The following is a 12073-nucleotide window of genomic DNA, read 5'->3' as shown; positions in this document are numbered from 1 at the left end:
CACATTACAGCAATAAGTCCACCAATGTAAACCCCTAAACATAAGATGTGTGGATCTGCCCATAGGACTATGAGAGTGATCGCCTATTATTTAGTTCTTTCAACATATGTGTAGTACAGCACCTGTCTGTGAATATTCAAAGTTGTACTGCCAGGTTCCCCAGTTGCTCTTCTCTCTTTTTTACTAAGTACTCCTGGAAAAAGCCATTTGTTGAATATTTGAATGAATGAATGAATGAATGTCATAAGCACTACTTTACTTATTCAAAGGATAGTATATAGAAGAGGTGAACCTATATACTGAAATTTATTTCATTAATTACAGAAAGGAAGGGGGTTCTTGTTTAAGAAAGGAATCCCCATGAACATTGGATGTAAAGAAAAAGTTTACAACCCAAAACACTAAAAGCTTCTCAGCTAGACATACATACACTGTTATTAGCTGCCAAGATGCCCCAGTCAGGATGGCAGCCTTGGCAACTAAGAATAACATAAATAAGAAATCTTAATAGATTGTGGTTCTTCTTAGGACATTGTTATTTAAATGCACTGGTTCTCAATGCCTGACTACCCTCCTCAAAGACTACAGCCAAGACTACAGTGAGATTCCTTGCCTGACACTGCCCCCCAACCCCAACCTCCCCAGACAGGTCTATAAATAGCAAAGCCACTAAAGCAAATGCTAAACCCAGCACTGAGTGGGGCTGATGAGGATGGAAGTTTGCAGGGAAAACTGAGCTTCTCACTACTCCTTACTCAGAAACATTAGAACTGCCCCGGGATTGGGGGAAGGATGTCCCCAGGGAATGACCCCAAAAAGTGACAGCCAAGTTTGAGATATCGCAGACTGTAGCTAGGAATTTTCACTAAGGGAGGAGGGGAATGGAAAGAGGTGGGGAAAATTCTTCCTTCACTCTTCCCCAGGAAGAGGTTTAAATTACACATACTCACATTGGAAGGGGTTGGGGAAGGAGTGAGGAGGGTGCACAGAAAGATGTCCATTCCATTGTTTCGCTTGCCTCCGGTTCTACAACTTCTTTCATTGATGTCAAATTAATTAGTTAATTTCCATTTTTAGCTTCCTGGTGTTATTTATTTTATTACTATTATCATTACTAGCAGTAGTGGTAGATGGAAGAGTCCTTTTCTAGCATTTTGGTTCATCTGATGGGAGGAAAACTGGACAAAAGGTCAACATGAACAGACAGAAAATTAGTTTAACTTTTAAAAGAGGGGGAAAAAGAAAAGAGGAGATTTTACAGATGAGAAGAGACAGGCCATTCTGTGGAGGGGGATAAAAGGAAGGTACTGGAACCTGAGCCCTTGATTAGTTAAAGAAACAGCTGCCCCCTCGTGTCCGCCTCTCCCACTGGAAGGTCGTGTCCAGCCAGCTTCCTAGTCTGACTATCACTTGCCTTTACATGGTCCTCAGGGTGTCCTCTCTTGCACACTTCCCATTCTACCTCACCCCCATCTACTCCATGATACCCCTCTTACTCTTCACACCCCAAAAAACAAAATCTTAACTTAGAAAACAGAGAAGCTGTTCAAGAACTTCTCCCCATTCAATAACATGTTGATCCAAACCAGAAACCTTTCTCTCTGAGCACTTAACTGGAGTGATGCAATAGATCTAAAGAGGCTTTTCCATCCTGTCTTCTAATTCTCGACACATCACGTAAGAACATACATAAGATGAACAAACTAGTATCCTTCAAGCAGACAATACTACTTTTAGATTTCTCTCTCTGTCTCTTTCTCTCTCTCTCTCTCACTCCCTCCCTCCCTCCTAGAGACTGAGTCTGACTCTGCTGTCCAGGCTGGACTAGAACTCCTGTGCTTGAGTGATCCTCCCACCTCAACCTCCCTAGTAGCTGGGATTTATAGGCATGCACCGTACTGCACTTGGCTTTCGGAAATAATTTCTTAAGATATTCTATCTAAAAATATAAGTAAATCCCAAGTAGATTTAGATGAATTATTTGTGATCTAAAAATATAAGTAAATCCAAAGTAGATTTAGATGAATTATTTGTGATTCCTTTCCTCCTTCCCCTCTCCCTCCCTTCCTTCCTTCAACTAGCATTTGTTGGGCATCAAATATATATACCAGGCACTGGTCTAGATACGCAAAGATGAATAAAGCATGGCTCACTAGGACCTCACCATCTTCAAGGTGGAGCTTGCAAGCTTGGAGAAAACTGGGTTCATCTTGCAGGACTTGCTTTGAGAGCATACTGGGGGTTAAGTGCTATGCTATACTTAAGTTATCTTCAAGGGCCTGATCAAGAGCTGCCCTAAAGAAAACGCCTTCGTTTTCTCCCAAAGGTAAGCAATTTGAGGACAGGTTCCTATCTTGTATTTCTCACTCTGCCTGCCATAGAAGTACCCAGGAAATTGTTTTTAAATGGAAAGAAGAGGAGAAAGGAAGAAGAAAAGGAAATAAGGTAAACATTATTTCTAATAAGTGTAGTAATGAGTATCTAAAAATTAACAGCCCTGGATAAAACCAGTTGTGCTAGTTATTTGCTTTTTACACTCTTTATTTTACACATGTGTCTCGGGGACTGTCCTTCCTGGCCTTCTTAGGAACCATGTTTCTTCTGTAAGCCAGTCACAGGAATCACAATGGTGGCTACAACTCCAGCTGCCCATGAAAAATGGAACAGGGTCTCCCAACTAAGGCTGCCAGGTCAAGTCAGGAGTAGACTAAAAGAGGGGCCCCACTCCCCTCTCACCCTGTGACCTGAGAGTCAGAGAGGCTGGGTTAGTTAGCCCAGGAATGGGACCCTCTTCCCTAAAAAAGAATGGAAGCAAAAAAGCAAATCTACAAGACAATAGCCTCTCTCCTCTCAGAAAACTCTCACATGCCCTATTATTCTATTTTTTTTTTCCCTCCTCTCTTGGCTTAAAGATCCAAACCCCAAATTCCAAAAGGCAAAGCTAGCTGTAACGAGAGTGTAGTTTAAGCAGTCTATACTTCATTTCACAAAAGAAAATGTTCACACTTCTATCATACAGCAATTATCCAGCTAGAGTACAATGTAACTATTAATATGTGTTTATTCCAGTAAATCATACCTTCCTCAAGGACAGGGACTTTTGATTCATCCTTCTTTTTATTTCAGAGTCAAGAGTAGCAAGTACTCAATAAATGTTAATAAATTAATGTTTCCCCTTTTGAATAAGCAGATAAAACAGTGTTTCAATTCAAAAAAATATTAACAGGATATGTACTATGTATGGGCTGAGCATACAAATCCTGTTCATTATTTTCAAGAAATTCTGGGTCTAACAAGACAATTACATAGTAAATCAATAATTATGATAAAATCTGGTGAGTGCTGTGGATGGGTTATGTATAAAGGGCAGTGGTAAAACATGAAATATAATTTTTTATCATGTTGTTGAGGACAATGCCTATCATATCACTACCATCTTCTTACTAGAAATTATGAGGCTGGGCGCAGTGGTTCACACTTGTAATCCCAGCACCTTGGGAGACCGAGGCAGGTGGATCACCTGAGGTCAGGAGCTCCAGACCACCCTGACCAATATGATGAAACCCCATCTCTACCAAAAACACAAAAATTAGCCAGGTGTGGTGGCATGTGCCTGTAATCCCAGCTACTCGGGAGGCTGAGACAGGATAATCGCTTGAACGCGGGAGGCAGAGGTTGCAGGGGGTTGAGATCGCATCATTGCACTCCAGCCTGGGGAACAAGAGCAAAACTCCATCTCAAAAAAAAAAAGAAATTATGAAAGAAATTTTGCATGGTGTCCAGTACCAGGAAAAAAATCTGCTTCTCCTTAAACAACTGATTAGTTTCCAATTCTAAATGCTTTGCAATTTGAAACTGATCCTTTCTCCCTTTTTTACTTGTGCTACTAGGAAGGACAAATCTGTAGCCAACCTTTCCAGGATATGGACTGAACAAGATCCTAGACTAGTTTGACCCAAAGAGACAGGTAGCTACTTCCTTACTAGCCAAAGGCCTGAGAAGTTCACAATAAGAAAGGATCTTATGGAGAACATTCCCTTGCATGTTTTTTTATTGCCCTACCTGAATTTTTTTCTTCTAATTTCTTCATTTACTTAGTAAATCTCTTGGTATCACTCACATCTTTTGGTAAGCTTCCTGCATGCCTTTTTGAAATGAAATAAGCAATAAACAAATAAATAAGATACATAACAGGTTCTCTGGATAAATAAAAGAATTTTTTCCCTAAGTACACAATCATCCCCAAGATATGGAAAATTTACACAGCCATAAGGAAAGTAACACAAGAAAACTGAAAATAGACGGTGAACTAGGATAGTATGATTAAAGGTAAGTTAGTAGATTTATTATTTTCTTTTGTAAAATTTTCTTTATTAAGGTCTTCTTGGTAATAATGATGCTATTATTATATTTGTAATATCAACAGTATTTTTTTCTTTTTCTTTTTTTTTTTTTTTTTTTTTTTTTTTGAGACGGAGTCTCGCTCTGTCGCCCAGGCTGGGGTGCAGTGGCCGGATCTCAGCTCACTGCAAGCTCCGCCTCCCGGGTTTAGCCATTCTCCTGCCTCAGCCTCCCGAGTAGCTGGGACTACAGGCGCCCACCACTTCGCCCAGCTAGTTTTTTGTATTTTTTAGTAGAGACGGGGTTTCACCGTGTTAGCCAGGATGGTCTCGATCTCCTGACCTTGTGATTCGCCCGTCTCGGCCTCCCAAAGTGCTAGGATTACAGGCTTGAGCCACCGCGCCCGGCCTAACAGTATTTTTTTCTAAACGGTAAGTTTTAACATGAAATGCCTTGAACTTTTTCTTCCCCTTCGAAGACCTGGGGTGATATGAACAGCTTCACCTTCACCCTGGTCCTGCATACCAGGCTGTTCTCTGGGCCACCACCACAACTGGGAAGGTAGATCTTCCCTCCTCAAAACCGAAAACAACCAGTAATCAAAAAAGGGGGCTGGGCACAGCGGCTCACGCCTGTAATCCCAGCACTTTGGGAGGCCGAGGCAGGCGGATCACAAGGTCAGGAGTTTGAGACCAGCCTGGCCAATGTAGTGAAATCCCATCTCTACTAAAAATACAAAAATGAGCCAGGCGTGGTGGCCCAGGTCTGTAATCCCAGCTACTCGGGAGGTTGAGACAGAAGAATCACTTGAACCCGGGAGGCGGAGGTTGCAGTGAGCTGAGATCACGCCACTGTACTCCAGCCTAGGTGATGGGACGAGACTCCATCTCCAAAAAAAAAAAAAAAAAAAAAAGGCGGTGGGGGAGCTGCTGGATATGCCTTTCCAACCACAGAGGCTTTGTAACTGGAGAGATGAGACTTTTGGGTCTCTCACCAAGGAAGCGTCCATCCACACCACTTAGAATCACTGGAGGGCCCAGGGCCTAGAGTCTGGCTGCACCAGGGAGGTGGTATGATAGGACAGTGGGTACAGGAAGGGTGTGCAAAGGCAGGACCCTGTGCCCTGCTTTATGCTTCTGTCAAAATACTGGACTTCGGAGAAGGAACTAGGAAAGGTGACATATACAACAGGGGTGGTCAAGCTTTAGACCCCCTGCAAAAATAAGTCATGCTTGTTGCCTGAAAGAAGTCAGGTGGATTCTAGAGCCGGGTGCGGTGGCTCATGCCTATAATCCCAGCACTTTGGGGGGCCGAGGAGGGTGGATCACCTGAGGTCAGCAGTTCCAGGCCAGCCTGACCAACATGGCGAAACCCCATCTCTACTAAAAATACAAAAAAATTAGCCAAGCATGTTGGCGTGCGCCTGTAATCCCACCTACTAGGGAGACTGAGGCAGGGGAAACGCTTGAGCCCAGGAGGCAGAGGTTGCAGTGAGCCAAGACTGCATCATTGTACTCTAGCCTGGGTAACCAGAGCAAAACTCCATCTCAAAAAACAAACTTGGCTGGGCATGGAGGCTCAATGCCTGTAATCTCAGCACTTTGGGAGGCCGAGGCAGGTGGATCACTTGAGGTCAGGAGTTCAAGACCAGACTGGCCAACATGGTGAAACCTCTGTCTCTACTAAAAATACAAAAATTAGCCAGGCATGGTGGCACGTGCCTGTAATCCCAGCTACTTGTGAGGCTGAGGCACAAGAATTGCTTGAACCTGGGAGGCGGAGGTTGCAGTGGGCCAAGATCATGCCACTGCACTCCAGCCTGAGCAACAGAGTGAGAGTCCGTCTCAAAAAAAAAAAAAAAGGTCAGGTGGATTCTAAAAACAGAATAGGCAGAGGCCTAATGAAACTCAGGAAATAAGCTCAGGGCGAGTTTTGAACTTATCCTCTTTACTTGTTTTGCAGCCAGCCACAGTCATGAGATAATTAAATTTCTGTACCTGAGAAACAGGATCAGAAATGAGTAGAGCCAGACAATTTGTTCTTTGGACAACCAAGTAAGATTCCACTGGATTTCCTTGGAAGAATCACAGTTTGACGGGCTGTCACTCGATGGGAATGAATACTTTTATAGAAAAATCTACACTTAGTAAAACTTACCAAGTAAAATCTCCAAGTCAGCCTCTCATTAGCTATGTGACTTTAGGAAGATTCACTAAACTCTCCATGCCTCAGTTTCCTCATCTTAAAAATCAGAGTCATAATAATAGTGTATTTAATACTTTTTTTTTAATACGCATTAATTCCTATTACACATAAACAGGAGAATTCTGGGCTCCGCAGGAAAGTATGAGACATCCCTTCTGCTGACATTTTCTGTTCAGTTTCATTCCAGGATGATCCACCACTACTGGGGCCCAGAGCACTCTTTCCTTCAAATCACTTAGAGGACACAAGTATAAAGTAACAGCTTAACCATCTACATAGCATGTCTCCCTTCTTCGGCTGACAGCCAGGACAGACAGACTGTGCTGTCTGTGTGTTCCAAGAGTCAGAGAAGCCTTCAGGGCTGGTCTGTCCCAGTAACTGGGCTGAACAAGCTCCTAGACCAGTTTGATCCAAAGAGACAGGCAGCTATTTCCTTACAAGCAGAAGGACTGGGCAGGCCACAGTGAGAAAGCCATCACATGGAATATCATAAACCTTAAGGAGACCAGGCGGTCTAATGACACAAGGCCTCAAAGAGCATTAAGTTAACCCAGTATCTTCTACCAGCAGGGAGGGAGAGGAAGGGGAGGGTATGAACATGAAAGATGATGCTAACCATGAAAATTTAATTTGTTAAAAAAAATGGAAGACAATACACAAATTGTCTACATGTTCTTACTGAATACATAATAAATGTAGGGTATAAACATATATGTGCACTATGATAAAAATTAATTCCAGCTTCTAGAAAGCATTGCTGTTTGTCTCCCTGCTAGCAAGAACCCTGGAGCACAGAGGTAAATTTCACACTTCCTCTCAGCACTCCTGCAAGGCAGAAGCAGACCATGTAGCTTAAGCTGCCCAGGTGAGCAAATGTCACAGAATGCCTATTCAGTGGGTGGTAAATTTCAGCCATCCCACGGAAATGCCAAGTGGTCTCAGGTCACAAGTTTGGCAAATAGCAATGGGGGCTGGGAGGGCATGGAGGGGTGGGTAGGCCCCAGTAGATGAGAGGAAGAGAACAAAAGAGAGCGAAAGGGGAAAGGCAGAAAAGAAACGAAGGAGGTTACAGTGCTTGAGAAAAGGCAGGAAGGCCAAGTATGCAAGGACTCAAACATAGAACATTTCTGAGGCATCTAAGTAAAAAACTAGAACTCCTTGATTCAAAGAAAGCATGCTTCTGCATGTATCACCAGGGCAGCAATGAACTTTGGTCAAGAATGACCTTTACAGCCACACTCCTGGCTCTGGGGAACACATTCCTGGCTCCTGTCATGGGCTTTGGGAGTGAGGGACCTGCCCATGTTACATTGATTCTGACCTTGATTCAGGCCGCTGGAAGTTCCTTGAGGGTAAGGGCCACAACTCACACATATCTGTATTTTTCAGTCTCTTTCACAACATCCAGGCATGGAAGAAGTTTTGCAAATATTTGCTAAAGCAATAACTAGACCAAAATGGAATATAGACTCTTCAGTCCCATCATGCCCTCCAGGAGGTCTAAAACAAAAATGTTTAACTGGTATTTCTCAAATGAAAAAATAAATCCAACTAAGACAGAGATTCATTTTTAACTTCTTCACTATACAACCTGTGGAAGATAAAAAGTTTTCACCAACATCTCCAGAACATAGGGCATTAAAAAATATCTGATGAAACTTACTTAGAAAACAATTAAACTTCCATAACCTCTACTTACAAAGGGCAACATGCAGGAGGTGATATTATAGGTGAGAAGATATACTCCAATGGGATCTTGACAACACAAACAATCTTTGCATACTTATACCCAAATGGAAGCCACTCAAGAGATGCTTCTCTCCCCTAGGAAGTCACCAAAACATTTCTGTTTGAAACACCTAGAGAGGAGTCAATAGAATAAATGAGTAGGAGGGTGGGGGTGTCCGAATCAGGAGCAGAAGGAAGCAGTTATTTCCATTCTTTATTATCACCATTGCTGATATTATTATTGCTATGCTTATATTTTAGCTGCAACATCTGTAACAGTCAGAAGCAACATGTGAACTCTCAACCTACATAATAACCCTTTCGTCCTCTCCCCCAGAGTTACTAGGATGAGAAATTCATCCTGTGAAATTAATAATGGGCTTGATTCTCCAGCTGGTGGATCAGAGACTAGGCTGGTGGAAATTTATAGAGGGAATTAATTCACAGATTTTCGAAGTAATGAGGGAATTCAACCTTCCTGACTTCTAGCTCTCCCACATTCATTCAATAGAAAGTTTCTGGACCGTCTACTGCAGGACCTGCTGGTTTCCCGTGAAGCTGTAACACAGCAATAATAAGAAAGCACAAGAATCCATTTAAGAATAATAATCACACATCAAGAACATCTTTCCTAGTGTAACTTTCTAAGAAGAAAAATAAAGTAATATGGCTTAGGCATGTGTGTGACGACAGCCCCTTCCTGCCCGGGCTCCAGCAGGCTAGGTGGGGGAGGGGAAGCAACTATGCGTGCATGGGCAGGAGGGGGCAAACTACCAAAATAAATTTTCCGTTTTCTGAAAACTGGTAAAAATAAGGCAGCTTGAAGCCCCTTTACACATTCCTCTGAGACAAGACAAGCCGCCATATAAGAAACTAGCTATGTTTGAAGGCCCCAAACCTCCTTCAAGTGTTAAAGAAATCAGACCGAGCTTAACGAAAACAAATGTCAGTGCTGTTTAAAGTACATCAAGGTTCTTTGGGTTAAAAATCTCCCTAGGGGAAGATGACGCACTCCCTGTAAGAGCTGAGAGATAGAAAAGACGGGAGGGTTTCGGCAGTAACTCCGGATTATATTATTTAATTCATTTCATTACCATAAAGCAACAACTCGAATATTTATCGAATAGAGCTGAAACAATACACGGCCAACTAAGAAAGGAGCTGCAAATTAATACGCGTGCGTGTGAGCACATACACACACTCACCCACGTGCTCACACGCGGCCTTCCGAATTTCACTTCTGCATGCAAAACCACCACCACCGAGGTCTGCCCGGCACCGGCACTTTGCATATTGAAAACGCGGCTCCGGCGGGCCCCACCGAACAGATCCTGCCCAGGAACAGACCCTGGGCCCGGCTCCCTGGGGACAGACCGCACGCATCCCTCTGCCTCAGAGGCTCTGAATGTGACTCCAAGCCCACATTGAGAGGTGTTTAATAAAGGAAGTATGGCTCCCGAGAGGCTGTCTTCCCCCTGGGTGGCGGCGGCCCTCTCTTTACCACCCTTTGGGAGAAGAGTGAAGTCCGCCGGGACACAGGAGGTGGCGGGGGAGCCTCGGGCCGCAGCCGGGAGCAGAGCGCCGCGGCTGACCACTGCAACCCCGGCCGGGCAAGGGAAATGATGAAAACACAGCAAGCCCCGCTTGGGGGAACACTTGGCTTCGCGGTCCGCGCGCAGGCGGCCGGTGACGCACGGCCTGCGCTGGGAACTCAAGGCCGGACTCTGCGGAGGGCCGCTTCTTGGGCCGCACGCCCGAACGACAGGGAGCCGGTGGCGCGGGGGCGCAGGGTGCAGAGAAGACCGGGTGCGATGCGGCGCGACGCGGCGCGTAGCCGGCGGACCCGGCCGTGGCCGGGCGCTCCCATGCGTCCTCTAGGCTGCGCGCATCAGCCCTGCGGTGAAGTCAGTAGATTTGCGAGGGGGTTCACGGCCACCCCAGCCCTCACCTCTAATCTAAGTATTAATTGTGCAGTGTCTTGCAGCAGGACCCAGGCGACAATCTATGAAAGTCCAGCTCCCAAGATCATCATTATCCTGTCTGAAAAGGGCATCTAGTCTTAGCACAAGGCCATGTGGCTCGCCACCGGGCTTCTCCACTATTTCTTGGTTCCAAAAGTTTTATTTTGTGATGCATCCCCTTAAACTCCTTCTAGATGACTTCAATTTCTCTTTTCTACGTGATCTGAACGAACATGCCCTCTCATCTCTTGGATTTTATTGTTGCTGGCTTTTTGTTGTTTTTTGTTTTTTCTTTTTTCCCATTCTTCCTTAATTGGCCTCAGGATGAAGCTGCTTTAATTATTCCTCACACGACGTGGTTACTTCTTGGGCCTTTATACTTGGTGCTGCGCGCAGCATCACCACCCACTCGCACCCACCCAGACATTTCCCCCGCAAGAGGTTAGGGATTACAGGCACCCTAGTAAGGAGGAAGCACAAAGGAAAGCTGTGCATGTGTTACCCGCTCTTTGTTTTTAAATGTTTATTAATGTAAGCAGGGTGCATGGCCCTAGAGCCTCTGCATGCAAATTCTGCAGAAGGGAATTAACGTCTACACCCTCGTATCCACGGAGTGCCTTTCAGAATGGATGTAGGCAGGGCTCATCATTAGACTCTCTGGGAGTCTTTCTTTGTTAGGGACAAAAGATAAATGCAAAGTTTCAATTCTATTAACAATGGTAATTATAAGGAGGATTCTCTTACAGTGACAACACTGAGGTCTCAAATCACCTAACACCCTCAGGAAAAGCGACTGACTATCCCTGCCCTACCAGCACAGGCCACTAGGTAAACTTACTCCTCTGACCTACTGGCAGATTCAACCTGTCTCAAAGCAAGACAAATATATAAACTTTTTTCTCATACTTACTGACCACTCTTTCTTAGGGAAACTCAAATATCTTTCTGAATATCCTTGTAAGTTTGCAAAAGCCCCAATGACAGTTAGGTGGGAAACAGAAATTATTTCAGTATTTCAGCTGAGGCAAACATTGAACAAGTAACTCCACCATTCCAAGGTGAAAGCCAAACCCCTTTCCTAAATTCCTGGGCTCTGCCATATGAACTCAAGAAGGTATTCTGCCCTTCCAAGACTGCAATCAGAAATCTATTCCAAGACAAATTTCCAGTCTAAAATCCAATAGCTGCAAATACATAGCATGGAAACAACATAAGCATTCCATCACAAAGTCCACAAGGTGGATTAAGCTGGGATTGGCCTCCAACTGGCCTTATAAATGGGATCCTGAATGCTTCAATACTTTTTTTTTTTTTTTTGAGACAGAGTCTCACTCTGTTGCCCAGGCTGGAGTGCAGAGGCACGATCTCAGCTCATTGCAACCTCCGCCTCCCAGGTTCAAGCAATTCTCCTGCCTCAGCCTCCCAAGTAGCTGGGGTTACAGGTGCCCACCACCACACCCAGCTAATTTTTGTATTTTTAGTAGAGACGGGTTTTGCCATGTTGGCCAGGCTAGTCTCGAACTCCTGACCCCAGGTGATCCGCCCGTCTTGGCCTCCCAAAGTGCTGGGATTATAGATGTGAGCCACCACACCCAGCAATAAAATTTTTTTTTTAATTCCACTATTTTTTCCCTCCCAGTTTGCCTTCTCCAATGCAACTTGATTGATGGAGGGTAACGTTAACACCACCATAACTGGTTTTACATGACTATCTAGGAAAGATACAAGGATTCATACGATAAATTAGAATGCCATAACAATGAAAAATAATTTTCTTTTTTAAAGGTTCCACCTGTCTTGCCTCCTAGAAATCTAAGCTTTGGCAGGGATCATGTTGG

The 12073-nt window shown here is 44.3% G+C and overlaps 1 protein-coding gene across 9 annotated transcripts in view; it reads right to left on the bottom strand.

The window, feature by feature from the left end:
• Positions 1 to 12073, bottom strand: part of LOC105492953 (PBX homeobox 1) — a 330443-nt gene that overhangs the window by 302892 nt on the left and 15478 nt on the right. Inside the window, exon 1 of one of the 9 annotated variants that reach the window (XM_071074766.1) lies at positions 9480 to 11569. The exons of the other annotated variants lie outside the window; for them this stretch is intronic. Coding sequence (XP_070930867.1) covers positions 9480 to 9657 — 178 coding nt within the window. The 5' untranslated portion in view covers positions 9658 to 11569. Of the gene's footprint in view, positions 1 to 9479; positions 11570 to 12073 lie in introns of those variants that run through there. 9 annotated transcript variants of the gene reach the window in all.

This window comes from Macaca nemestrina, chromosome 1 (genome assembly GCF_043159975.1).
Source record: "Macaca nemestrina isolate mMacNem1 chromosome 1, mMacNem.hap1, whole genome shotgun sequence".
NCBI classification, from domain to species: Eukaryota; Metazoa; Chordata; class Mammalia; order Primates; family Cercopithecidae; genus Macaca; species Macaca nemestrina.
Note: the sequence above shows the minus strand (reverse complement) of the source record. Positions and strands in the feature narration are given on the sequence as shown.